Source organism: Cynara cardunculus (assembly GCF_001531365.2).
Source record: "Cynara cardunculus var. scolymus isolate 2C chromosome LG 1, CcrdV1, whole genome shotgun sequence".
NCBI lineage: Eukaryota > Viridiplantae > Streptophyta > Magnoliopsida > Asterales > Asteraceae > Cynara > Cynara cardunculus.
Window position 1 is genome coordinate 22,429,242 of NC_037528.1, and position 14,023 is coordinate 22,443,264.

The 14,023-nt window shown below is 35.8% G+C and overlaps 1 protein-coding gene across 5 annotated transcripts; it reads left to right on the forward strand.

Moving 5' to 3' along the window:
- Positions 1 to 1,799: 1,799 nt before the first annotated feature.
- LOC112514463 (pre-mRNA-splicing factor prp12) lies at positions 1,800 to 11,597 on the forward strand. Of its 5 annotated transcripts, none has more exons than XR_003069410.1 (15): positions 1,800 to 2,206; positions 2,509 to 2,634; positions 3,701 to 3,780; positions 3,916 to 4,002; positions 4,109 to 4,196; positions 4,319 to 4,473; positions 4,625 to 6,629; positions 6,843 to 7,153; positions 7,833 to 8,148; positions 8,253 to 8,408; positions 8,530 to 8,671; positions 8,866 to 8,942; positions 9,429 to 9,568; positions 10,641 to 10,881; positions 10,968 to 10,987. XR_003069410.1 is itself a non-coding variant. In XM_025120950.1 (15 exons), exons 1-15 carry the CDS (start codon positions 2,033 to 2,035, stop codon positions 11,166 to 11,168), a joined length of 4,173 nt encoding a protein of 1,390 aa, XP_024976718.1. In that variant the 5' UTR covers positions 1,800 to 2,032; the 3' UTR covers positions 11,169 to 11,597. The 5 variants fall into 5 exon arrangements, 4 of the variants coding, with proteins under 4 accessions (XP_024976718.1, XP_024976735.1, XP_024976726.1 ...); XM_025120950.1 differs by having other exon boundaries at positions 10,641 to 10,755; positions 10,968 to 11,597; XM_025120967.1 differs by having other exon boundaries at positions 10,641 to 10,749; positions 10,968 to 11,597.
- The last annotated feature ends 2,426 nt before the right edge of the window (positions 11,598 to 14,023 follow it).

The following is a 14,023-nucleotide window of genomic DNA, read 5'->3' on the forward strand; positions in this document are numbered from 1 at the left end:
AGTTAGTTACACAAATTCAAACATGAAACTTTAATAAGTTGTACATATGCATAATTTACTTGTAATCTTGAATTTCAAGTAATATGTATCAATAAACAGTACTTCATGCATAAAAAGTGATTTTTAAGTGTTTTTATCAAATGCTTTATAATATAGTATAGATTAATTAATCCAATTTATTAAATAGAAGTAAACATATAATAAGAAAATATATCATTAACAAGTTTTCGACTAGACGATCAAAATGACACATAAAATATAAATACCTAAAAAAAATATCATCTATTTATCGTCTTTCATTTTTTTTTAACAAACTTGAATTTGTGTCATCGTCATTATACTTTTCTTTGTTTATAACAATATATGTTTATAACCTTCTCTTTCACTTACAAACATACAACCTCCTATTTCATACTTCCCACTATGTCCGACGACTAGCATATCATAAAATAAGAATCTTACCACAAAGTACAGAAGACATGACAAACGAACAACTAGCATATTACAAAATGTTGTGTGACAAAACTAAAGCGAAATATGAAATATAGGATTAGAGCTACTTTTTTTTTAATATCGTTTATTGTAATGTTTTTAGATATTCAAATCTTAATGTTAAGTAGTTTTGTTTTCGAAAAATATGATATGTGCTTTAAAACGACAATAAAATAAAGGGACTTTATAAAACATTTCAAATAAATGAGGATAAATTATTAATGTAATTTTTGTAATTTAATTTTTTTATTATAATTTAATTTAACGTAACGAAGTAATTTAATTTAGATTTAATAATATAATTTTTTATAAAGATAATCATTAAATATTTTGTCAGAACTCAATAATTATCCTAATTATATTTAAGATTTTTATATATTTAAAATGAGATGTTTATCTTGTATTTAATTATGTTTATATGCAATTAGTTACACGAATTCATACATAGAGCTTTAATAAGTTGTATTTACGCACAACATACTTGTAATCTTATATTTTAAGTAATATGCATTAATAAACAGTACTTCATGCATTGAAAATAGTTTTTAAAATTTTTTGTCAAATGTTTTATAATATAGTATATATAAAGGATTTATAGTCTTTAAATAAAATGATTTCACTTTAAATTTTAGTCTTTGGTTTCCGATTAGTGAAAGTTGAATTTTCTCAATTATTTGTCGTATCATCTTTGCGGCAATATCTTGAATCAACGAATTCAAAATCACATATATGTTCCGCTTTGCTATTCCAATGAATCAACAAAGTCGTGAAATAAGTGTGAGCTATCCTAAACATACTGAGTTATATCAAAATTTATATCAACGTCAATTTTACTCTTTTTACATTTTTACCCCACAAATAATCCAATTTAACCCGGAAAAAAGAATTTATTTAACAGACGGGAGAATGCGTGAGAATATCAGTTATGATAAGAAGATAGTTGAATGTAAACCACAAGGGGTGATGCTTGATTGGTTTAAGTTTGGCTCTAAAGGTCAAAAGTACCAGGAGGTCTCAGGTTCAAATCCAATGAGAAATAAAAATCCCCTTGTGGCTACGGAGGTTCAAATGCAGTGATTCGGGGCTATCTGCAAAGCAGATGGTCGCTCTGGAATTAGTCAGCTTGCATAGCGGATTGAATATCCAGGTTAATAAAAAATAAAATAAAATAAAATAGTTGAATGTAGATAATTTTCACATTTTTATGGTAACTCTTATTCTTAACGAAACCTAAACCTTATTTAAGAGCACATGTAATCAAATTAAATCGCATAAACCAAACATTAATCTCAAAATTGGTCAATTCTCGTATGGGGGCTACATGACACTACTCTTGTTTCTCATTCTGTCTCTCCAAAACCACTGGTCGTGGTCGTGTCCCAATCAATCAAACCAAGAACAACCCATGAAAAACTTGTTACAATCATCTACAGATGCATAATTTTTCAACAATATATGCATACATAACCCATCTGGGGTTTCAATTTTTTTTTCCCAATTCCTAATTTTAATAAGTAGCCCTAACTAATTTGGTTCCGTCATGGCGGTGTCGGAGGAGGAATCATCGTCGGCGAGTGGGAACAACTCAAAATCACTGCCATCCCATGGCGGTCCTCACTACCTTGCTAAATGTGTTCTTAAAGGAAGCGTTGTCCTTCAAATCGTCTACGGTCACATCCGATCCCCTTCCTCTAAGGACATCGTTTTCGGCAAGGTTTCATTCTGCTTTAGTTTTCACAAGTCAACTTAATTTCATGTTATACAACGGTTTATATGCAGATATTATGTCCAATTTCTAGAAAATAATGAATCAACTTTGGTTTCTGAAGCAGTAAATAATCCCCAACCGTATGGGAAGTGATTGAACTTTGACATCCCACTATTATGTGGAACCCAAAGTTAATTAGACTAGCCTTAGCTGTTCTTTCTGATTACTTCTATATGATATATAATCCACTGTTGTGATATTTAACATTTTCCTCATCTTATTGGCTGAGATGATTATGTTTGATGCAGGAAACATCCTTAGAGTTGGTAATTATAGATGATTATGGAGTTCTGCAGTCCATATGTGAGCAACCTGTATTTGGAACAATCAAAGATCTTGCTATTCTTCCCTGGAATCGTAGAGCAAGCCCACAGGTACTTGCTGTGCACTTGATTTCTAAAGCCTTATTATTGTTCTGCAATGTCTAAGGAGCATAACATGTTACTGCTTATGCCTTATTCAATGGTCATTTGGGGTTCCTTATTGTTAGCTTCATTGAAGAAGATGAACTCATGAAGGATTCTATGGAAATCTGAATATTATTGAAGATTACGGTTGCATAAAGGGGCATTATGGAATATACATACCTAACTGAACTATGAGGAAAAAATAAGAGAAAACCCTCTACTATACATATTTCCATATATACCTAACACTTATGAGTGCCAAGTCATGCTGAAATGCTTGAGGGACTTGGGCGGAAGGATGAACAACCACAAAATGTTAAAGAGGTTTGTCAGGGGGGGAGGACTTTGTGAATGCTTTGTTTCTTTCTTTCTTGGATAGGTTAAAAATGGAAGAGACCTTACCTATTTACAGGGATTTCCATATCACAAGGATCCTTCTGGATACACAAACTCTTTAGGTCTAGGAACATTCTAGCTGCATGACGGTTTCAGGACAGAAATATTTGAGAATCCATCTAATATTGAGAGACTTCTAGAGGAACGTCCATGATTCAAGAGAATCCTTGAGTATTCTAGAGCAGTCAGTTATTCTTGAGAATTCAAGTTCTCTTCCTTTGTGAATGCTTACTAGGCAATCATTTGCCCCTCAAAGAGGCTTGTATGTGGCCAACCTCACTCGAACCTTGTTACCCTTGACACTAAGCTTCATGGGAGCATTCTTGTTACATTATGTTTTAGGTTTTACTTCTGCTACAGATATATACGAGACTCCATCTAATATCAAGAGAGTTCTGAGGAATCTAAATGAGCAAATCATAGGGTATCATGGAGAACCTCTAGTAATTGCTAGAGAATCAAGTTGTCTTCATCTATGAAAGTTTATTAGGCAATCTAGTAGGAGACCATCTGCGCCTCTTTAAGGCACTTTTGTGGCTGAAAGTTTTCCAAAGTACTTGAACAAAAACTTGCATGCGGTAAGCAGGTAAACCCCAACAATGTTGTTAAATTTTGCGTTGTTCGGATGTTGTTGTAGGTACAAGGAAAGGACCTTTTGCTTGTTACTTCAGACTCCGGAAAGCTCTCGGTTCTCACTTTCTCGAATGAAATGCACAGGTTTTTTTTTCTTGTTCTTGTTCTTGTTCTTGCAGAGCATTTAATGATCACGAGAAGATGGGTTTTATCGGTCATGTTGTTGCTGTATACTATGTTTTGTGATACTTTTTTGTTGTACACTCATTGCTTGCTTAGGTTCTTCCCTTTGACACAAGTTCAGCTATCTAGCTCACCTGGAAACCTAAGGCATCATGTTGGAAGAATGTTGGCTGTTGATTCCAAGTAAGTTGCTCTTTTGTTTAAGTTGGTGTGCAGGGGCATCATTATGGTTTCTTGCAACCAGTATCCAGCGCTTCCTGCATGTAACTGTTTTGATTTTACTTTTCAGTGGTTGTTTCATTGCTACAAGTGCATACGAGGACCGTCTAGCTCTGTTCTCAGTTTCTAGTTCCGGTGGCGCTGACATCATCGATAAGGTTTACTTGTTTCTATCATTGTTATAGGCTCTTAAGGTCGCAGCAGTTAGATTTTAGAAAAGAAGATTATATATGTACTGATTTATCAAGATTTAAGACGCCCCTGTATTTTTTGGCTGCAGAAAATATTTTGTCCTTCTGACATTGAAAATAATACGAGTACAAGCACTGGAGTTTCTGGTATACATGGTACTATATGGAGCATGTGCTTTATCTCGAAAGATATGAGTCAACCACACAAGGAGCACAACCCTGTGTTAGCCATTCTTCTAAATAGGTATGATAATGCATTGCATTTTCGTTGCGATCATTAAATGGATGGAGTAATAAAACTGCTATTTTATTGCTTTTTGGTTATATTCAGTTGTCTTTCCCTTGACAATAAATCATGCTTATGATTTTAGTAATGTTTGCTTCTGATTTTGCAGAAAGGGATCACTTCTTAATGAGCTTTTGTTATTAGAATGGAATACTAGGGAGAACTTTGTCCACGTACTATCTCAGTATGCTGAGCTTGGACCTCTAGCACATGATATAGTTGAAGTTCCCAATTCTTATGGATTCGCATTTCTCTTCAGAGTTAGTGATGCTCTTCTGATGGATCTTAGGGATGCACACAACCCTTTATGTGTGTACAGAACAAGCCTAAACTTCTTACCGTCAGTGGTGGATGAGCATACTTTTGTTGAGGAATCGTATCGAACGAATGATGTCGATGAAGAAGGTAACATATGCAACGTTGCTGCATCTGCTCTTTTGGAGCTGAAAGACATAATTAAGGATGATGATCCCATGAACATAGATGATGATAGTGGTTATTCATCAAAGTCAACGTCCAATCGTGTGTGCTCATGGAGTTGGGAACCAGGAAATGAAGAAAATCCAAGGATGATATTTTGTGTTGATACTGGAGAGCTTTTTATGATTGAGCTTTCTTCTGATCCAACTGGTCTTAAAGTCAACCTCTCTGATTGTCTCTATAAAGGTTTACCATTTAAAGAGCTTTTATGGGCCGAAGGTGGATTTTTTACTGCACTTGCAGAAATGGGTGATGGGATGGTACTGAAAATTGAAGAAGGGAAGCTACAGTACAAAAGCCCAGTTCAAAATATTTCGCCAATATTGGATATGTCACTCGTGGATTACCATGATGAGAAACATGAACAAATGTTTGCTTGTTGTGGGATGGCACCGGAAGGATCGTTAAGGGTTATCCGAAATGGTATCAGTTTAGAGAAACTATTGAAAACTGCCCCTGTTTATCAAGGGATCACGGGTACTTGGGCAATGAAAATGAAATTAGTTGATTGTTACCATTCTTTCCTTGTGCTATCTTTTGTAGAAGAGACAAGGGTGCTTTCCGTTGGTGTAAGCTTTACTGATGTGACTGATTCAGTTGGCTTCAGCCCTGATGTATGTACTCTAGCGTGTGGTATTATTGGTGATGGGTTGGTGGTTCAGATCCACCAGAATGCAGTTCGACTTGCTTTACCTACGGCTGCTGCTCACCCTGATGGTATTCCTTTTACGTCTCCAAATTGTACATCTTGGTTTCCTGATAACATGACCATTAGTCTTGGGGCCGTGGGGCATAAGTTTATAGTTGTCGCAACTTCCAATCCATGCTACTTATTTGTTCTTGGGGTTAGACGTCTGGCAGCTTATCAATATGAAGTATACCAGTTGCAACATGTCAGATTGGATTATGAATTGTCCTGCATCTCCATTCCTCAAAAACCACTTCAGGCAGACCCGTCTAACTCTTTTTATCAGCTCTCTAGTAACCACCTTGTGATGGATCCTACAAATGGAGTTGAAATTGGAAATACTTTTGTTATAGGCACACATAGGCCTTCGGTGGAGGTTCTATCTTTTATACCTGATCAAGGCATAAGAGCTCTTGCTATAGGAATCATTTCCTTAGTAAACAGTACGGGAACAACCATCAGTGGATCGGTACCTCAGGATGTAAGGCTTGTACAAGTTGATCGACTTTATATCCTTTCAGGGCTGAGGAATGGCATGCTACTTCGATTTGAGTGGCCATCTGTATCTACGAATTCATCATTAGAATCTCCAAAGGCACGACCATATGTTAGTTCAATTAACTCATTCACGTCGACTTCACCACATAGCACCTCGGCTATGCATTCATGCATTATATCTGAGATGACAAAGGACAACGTCCCTGTTTGTCTTCAGTTGATTTCAATCCGTCGTATTGGTATCACTCCAGCCTTCCTGGTTCCATTGAATGATCTCCCTGATGCTGATGTAATTGCTCTCAGTGATAGGCCTTGGTTATTACAAACTGCAAGGCACAGCCTCTCATACACCTCTATCTCTTTCCAAGCATCCACACATGCAACTCCAGTATGCTCAAAGGAATGTCCCAATGGAATTTTATTTGTATCTGAGAACAGTCTCCATTTGGTATTGAATTTAAACTTGTGTATCATTGTGAGAATGCTATTGTACCAAACTGATCTCACATGTTTATGTTTAACATTCCATCCTAAAAAAGATATAACATCCCTTATTTTTATATTCTACTAATAATCCTTGGCTGAGTTAGATTATTTATACAAGTTCCCTCTTTTCCCAACTTGCTGCTGATTCTAGTTCAAATTTTATGTGTTTGTGTAGTTGGAGATGGTGCACAGCAAGAGACTGAACGTCCAGAAGTTCCATCTGGAAGGAACGCCACGCAAAGTTTTATATCATGCTGAAAGCAGATTGTTGTTAGTTTTAAGGACAGATCTGAGTGAAAATTCGTGTTCATCGGATATATGTTGTGTGGACCCCCTGAGTGGTTCAGTTTTGTCATCTTTTAAACTTGATCCTGGGGAAACAGGGAAGTGCATGGAGTTACTGAAGGTGGGGAGTGAACAAGTATTGGTGGTGGGAACTAGTCTCTCCACCGGTCCTGCTATAATGCCTAGTGGTGAAGCTGAAAGGTTAATATTTTTTTTCATTCCCAACTCCTTATTCTACACCATCAACGGTTTTTCTTTGTTTTTTAATCAGATTATTGTTTCTGATTTCTTTTATGTTTTGTATGTATTAATTTCAGTTAACTGTTGATGGATATCAAGCCTGTCTTTTTTTCTTTTTTTAGATATTAACTTCTCAAACCATCATACTTGGTTTATAATTTCAAACAAACCATCTTTTTTTTTTTCAAAATGCAAAGAACACTACATTTTGCAAAAACAAACAATTCTCGGTTCTTTTTTGTATTTATGAAATGTAGTGTTGTTATGCTTTTTCATAGGAACAATGTCTTGTTTGAAATGAAAGCCAAGTATATTCGATGGAAAAGTTACACTCTTTTCCCTTTCCCCTAAGCTGGCCCATTTTACCTTTTAGTTGGGTGAAATACAAGTCCTATTTTGGTGTTCAGTGTATAACACAACTCAATTATGCTGTTGATCTTCCACCATATTTTCACCACACTGGACTAAGTTTAATGTCCTGGGCTGATATCATTAGCCATTCGTACATTCACACTTGGTCCATACTAGCTTACTACCTATGTATGCATATCTTGGTAATAGGAGGTCCTTTGAGCATGTAAATAAAAATATATGCCAGTTCAATTGTTTGTATGTTTATAACACTAACTATTGTCAACAGTACAAGGGGCCGATTGATAGTCCTCTGCCTTGAGCACAAACAAAATTCAGATAGTGGCTCAATGACATTTTATTCAAAAGCCGGCTCATCTTCCCAACGAACTTCCCCTTTCCGCGAAATCAGTGGTTGTGGAGCGGAGCAACTTTCAAGTAGCAGTCTGTGCAGCAGCCCTGACGATAATAGTTCGGATGGGATAAAGCTTGAAGAAACTGAAGTATGGAATCTACGATTAGCTTATTCAACCAATATGCGTGGGATAGTGCTTGCCATCTGCCCTTATCTGGGCTGTTATTTCTTGGCCTCTGCCGGCAGTGCTGTAAGTTTCTTCTGTTATATTTTCTTTGCATGCAACTCTCAGCTATGCATATGAACGCTCTACTAACAAGTTATTTGCTTATGTTTTCTATTATGTTCCCCCAGTTTTATGTCTGCAGCTTTCAAAACGATAATTCTCTAAGGGTCAAAAGATTGGCTGTTGGAAGGACGCGGTTTATGATCATGACTTTGACCACTCACTTCACTACTATTGCTGTTGGTGATTGTCGTGATGGCATTCTTTTCTATGCATATTATGAGGTTGTCAGTTAATATCTGTTTTAATAATTTGATAGATGCTATCAATCCGTATTTTTTTTATATCAGATGCTTATACATGTGAGTTAAGTGATATTCAACTGTTTCAATCACCCTGATACAGGACGCCAAGAAGGTGGAGCAATTATATAGTGACCCTGTCCAGAGGCTGGTTGCTGATTGCCTTCTTATGAACATTGATACAGCTGTTGTTTCAGATCGCAAGGGGAGCATTGCAGTCTTGTCTTGTTCGCATCACTCAGGTGGTAAGCTTTTCGTGCCTTGTGTAAACTTCAGAATCACCTTTCCAAGCATGTGAGTTTCAACTGAGTTTTATTGCTGCGTAGTTCCATATTCTTTCTAGCTGAATGTATTGGCATGTTCAACGCTTTTTTTTGTTGCTTAGTAAATATATATTATTTTTATGTTTATATTTGATTTCTCTACCAATATGATGCAGAAAATGCAAGTCCAGAATGCAACTTAAAGGTTTGTTCATCCTTCTATATGGGTGAGATCGCAATGAGCATCAGAAAGGCAAGTTCGTGACTCCTTGTACATAGTTTAAGACTATTGCACTTAAATTAAGTAGTTGATTGACATTCGAAAATCATTTTTGGCTTTTTGTTGCAATGAACCACAATTTTTGCAAAAGCATCACTGTAGTTTGCAAGAATGAGCAATTTTGGACCAAAAAAATGTGAAACGGTGTTTCTTTTTGCATTTACATTTTCAGAATTTGTCTAAGATCTTTTGTTCATGGAAGCTATAATGTTTTTCCCTTCTTCTTTTCCTTCTGTTTATCTAGAACAGTGGTTAGTTTGACAGCCAAATATGGTGGGTCAGAAAGTTGATGACTCTGAATTAAATTATCTATGCCCTTTATTAATGTTTGAAGCATAGTATACTTTATAGTGCTAACCGGCTACTGAGGCGGCTGTTTGGCCATGGTATTAACAGATGATTTATATTCTTTATATGTACCTAATTACTTTCAATCTTTCTTGCTGGTATTTTTTGTAGGGTTCGTTTTCATACAAACTTCTGGCTGACGATGAAATGAGGGACTGCGACATTGCTAGTTCAATTATGGATTTATCACACAGTAGTATTGTGGCAAGCACATTGTTAGGAAGCATAATGATCTTCGTTCCTATATCAAGGTATGAAACTTGTCATGTTTTTATAATAATTTGGTAATGAGAATTTTAGGTGAAAATATTTTGTTTGCGTTTATGGAATTCAATGGTGGGAGATCTAAGGAGTTTAACATCCTAGTATGATCACCGAGACCATCAAAAAACAAAAAGTTAAAAGAAAGAATTAGAGATATAGAAAACCTTGAAGTTTGTATGTATTCTGTATGTTTCCTCCGGTTCCTAGTTGATGGCATATGATGGATATACATATGGTTCTGGTGCTTCATGGGCCCATGGTTGCCTACTAATAGATAATGATAGCGATGGTAGTAGGAGGGGTCCTAAAATGTAAAAATGAAGTTTTATATCATAGAGCTTCAAATGCACTAGTTTGAAAATGAGACTTGTACTGATAGAAGATGTTAGGAAAGATCAACCTGTGATGTTGGGGACTTGTTGTAGATACGGTTGTATTTCTAATAAAATATAGACCTTTCTCGGGATGCTACTTGGGTCCATCATCTAGGTGGGGATCTTTAGTTAGCCTCTGAACGGTTTGATCTCTATAAAAACATGACCCCGATTTTGTCCTATGATTAGTATGGGTGGTTTGATTCGCCTGTGGGAATGGACAAGACTAGACTGCAATGAATGGGCGAGAGTGAGGTAGGCCGTCAAAGAATTGTGGAAGGTTTAATTTGACATGGGTGGTTTAGTAATTTACCAATCTTGTCTCATCTCCCTAATCTTTGTTCCACCTATTCTGGTGGGGCAAAAAAACTGCATTTTTCTGTCATACTCAGTCTTGTCCTGTCCAAGTGTCATGTCGTGCCTAACGTGGGACAACAAGTTTTTGTTCTGTCATGTCCGCGTACCAAACCAATCCCTATCTGTTTATGGATAGAAGGCTGCAAAAAACTTATTTGCACGCTGAAATTCAGCCCTTTTGGATTGTCACTTGTACAGTCATGTATGAGTGAGCAACTTCACTTCAATTAGTGTTGTTCTATCTATTACATTATTTTAATCCAATGGCTGTTTAATTACTAAGATCTTAAATAAGGAATTGCTTTCTAAGCCAAACTTTATCTTTCAGGGATGAATTTGAGCTTTTGGAAGATGTACAATCCAGGATTGCAGTTCATCCTTTGACGGCTCCTATTCTTGGGAATGATCATAACGAGTTCCGCAGCCGTCAAAGTTCGGTATGGGTACAAAATCACCTTAATTGTTACGATATCTGTAGATTATTTAGAAGCAGTTACATTATTATTGCCTTTTAGCATTCCAGTTTTGTCACACTTGCTAGCATGACTTCCATATTTTCCACAAAGAGGGTTCGTAATCATTTTGAGTTTAACTTCATCAAGTCTTGTTCCATATGATCGGATATCATTTTCAGTTTCCTTTTACAAATTTGCAGGCAGGGATACCAAAGATTCTTGATGGGGATATGCTAGCTCAGTTTTTGGAGCTCACAAATACCCAACAGGAGGATGTACTAGCTTTACCTCGAGCCCCTCATAATATCTTCACATCACGTAGTTCAAAGCCACCACTTTCACGGATCAATGTTAATAAGGTTGTGCGACTTCTTGAACGAGTTCACTATGCTCTAAACTGAACCCATTGTCTTCCAAACAATCATGGCCTACACGAGTCTTTTCTTAGCCAACCAAAAAGCAGCGTCTATTTTGGCAGTAGACCGGAACTCTTGATGAAGCTTTACTGGTTTTATCAATGAAGACATGTGGTCAATGAAACCCCGTCTTCAATAAGCTGGGCTGGCATTGGATCCTTGATCGAAGAAGTGCGGTGCCCTTTTTCATGTAGATACATTTCGGCATTTAATGCTTCTTTTGCTATTTATTTTTGCTGGCATACAAGCATTCTCCTTCATGTTAGCTTTTGTTGTATAGAATGAGAGCTAGAAAGTATTTAATATGTAGTTATCTTTTGTTTTTTTGAGGCCAAAGACTTGTATTCTAGAGTATGCAAAATGAGCATGTAAATAGAGTTGGGATTCAATTTTGAAGTGTTTCTTTTTTCTTTCTTTTTTGGTCCAAGTCCGAGATAACCGTAACCCCGTGTGTGTGTATATATATATATATATATATATATATATATATATCTTCGATGCGGTCTGTCCGCTTTCGGACCTATGGCCCTCTGTACCCAAAACAGATGCGCGGACCCTCCCTCTCCTTCCCCCGCCGCCTTCCGACCCGCGGGAGTATACAATGACAACTTCCGGCTAGTGTGTGAAGCACATATGTGATAGCTTTTCATGTTGGATGAAAGTAATTTTGACATGGTTTTATTTGTAGAAATAAAACTTATTTCTCTTACAAAAATGAACCAAAAGTTGCTCTTGAAATTAGGTTGTATATGGTTGGGTTGAAGACATTTGAACAACTCAATCCAATGTTTGTAGTTTGAAAAATCTCAACCCAACCCAAGCAAAACTACAACCCAACCCAATGTGGGTTTGGTTGGTCGGATTGAAACTTTAATACATCATGTAAAATCAGAATGGGAACATACAAAAAAGGCTATCAAATTCGAAAGAAAGTTGAGGATTCATGTAAATAAGAAACTAAAATTACGGTTGAAATTGTAATATAATTTTGAACATAACTAATTACAGGTTGGTCTAATGTTTAATTTACATATATTAATTGATGACTTAATAATCATATTAAATCCATAGTATAGAAAAACATCGGGTGACTTGGGTTGGGTTTAAATTACCCTAACCCAATTCCAACCCAATAGATGTGGTTTGGCCTTGAAATATCTGTAAAATTGCCCTTGAAATATCTGTAAAATGGTGGCATGGTTACTCTCAGTTGCACGCCTTGAAATATCTGTAAAATGGCTAGTGCTCAGTTTACTTATATTTCAAACAGGTTAACCATGACATATTATCATAATTTTCATTCAAGTAACAACTTTTAAGAAAAATCAGTCGTCTAACATCACAACTATCCAAATGAATGGCCAAATGTGCATATGTTCATTTAGATCCTGCTATTTTAACACTCTATCTCCTATTACGTTTATCTGACATAGCTAGACAATACTCTAACTATGTCAAAGTTTGACAATATTTTGACAAGTACCCTAAATAAGTAACGTGTAGCATCCATTTTGAAAACGATTTATTATATTTAATAATCATTCTAAACTTTCAAATGTTTGAATTTATATTTTAAAATTTTAAAATCATGTTTTACAAGTTATCTTTTTTTAAATCAGTTTTATTTCGATAAACATATCACGTTTTATAATAATCATATTTATTTACCGATTAAAAACCTTTTGTATTTGATTTATTTATAAAGAAGTTTTACAGTTATAAATAGATAACGCAAAATATACGGTATAGCCTCTTAATGCGCGTCGAGCCAACACGACATTCACGAGCTCCACCAACTTAGTTAACTCCGTACTCGAGCTTGATCTTTTGAATTCTTCTTCAATTTGGTTACGATTTAAAATAGAAAAGATAAATATATCATAATCTATTTTACAATTATCTAAAACTAGAAAATTAAATCACAAGGATGGTTTGAGTTTGACTTCTAGCATCTTGTACTTCTTCAACAGGTCATGCACATATTTAGATTGATTTATAAATATGCCTTCGGCAGATTGCTTGACTTGAAGGCCCAAGAAGAAGGTGAGHTCTCCCATCATGCTCATTTCAAACTCGTTCTGCATCAAAACTTCAAATTCTTTGCACATTGAGACATTAGTTGCACCAAAGATTATATCGTCAACATAGATTTGTACAAGTAAAATATCATCATTCATTTTTCTATAAAATAAAGTGATATCAGTTGTACCTCTGTGAAACCCATAGGTTAAAAGTATCAGAATGTCGCAGGTTCAAATCCAAGCAGAATAAAAATCCCCTTATGACTATGGAGGTTCAAATATGGTGACTCCGGGCTATCTGTAAAATAGTTGGTCGCCCTGGGATTAGTCGGCTCGCATAGCGGTTGGATATCTAGATTAATAAAAAAACTAGAAAATTAAAATAAAACGACACGACAAGTCTTATTTAAAGATTATAACTCATTGCAACTAAATACATTTAATTTTTCAATTTAAAAATTTAAACCAAACACATTTAATCGATCTTAAAGCCATACCATATATGAATTTAAAAACATTTAAATATAAAAAAAACATTTTAGCCAAAATTAAATAAAGATAATTAAAAATACCAAAAACCAGAATAACTTAAACAAAATGAAAACTCTAGGAAAAAAAGACCCGAACCATCATGGAACGGCCCATGGGCTACGAACCACGACCTAGCCACGATGCCAACAACCTATGCACGACGTGATACCAGCCCAAACCGTGGGTAGCACCAGGAGAAGGAGGGTCCAACACCAGCCTCAGATAAAACACAACATTCAAGATAACAAATTAACATACAATGATACAATAATATTTTGATGTACCAAA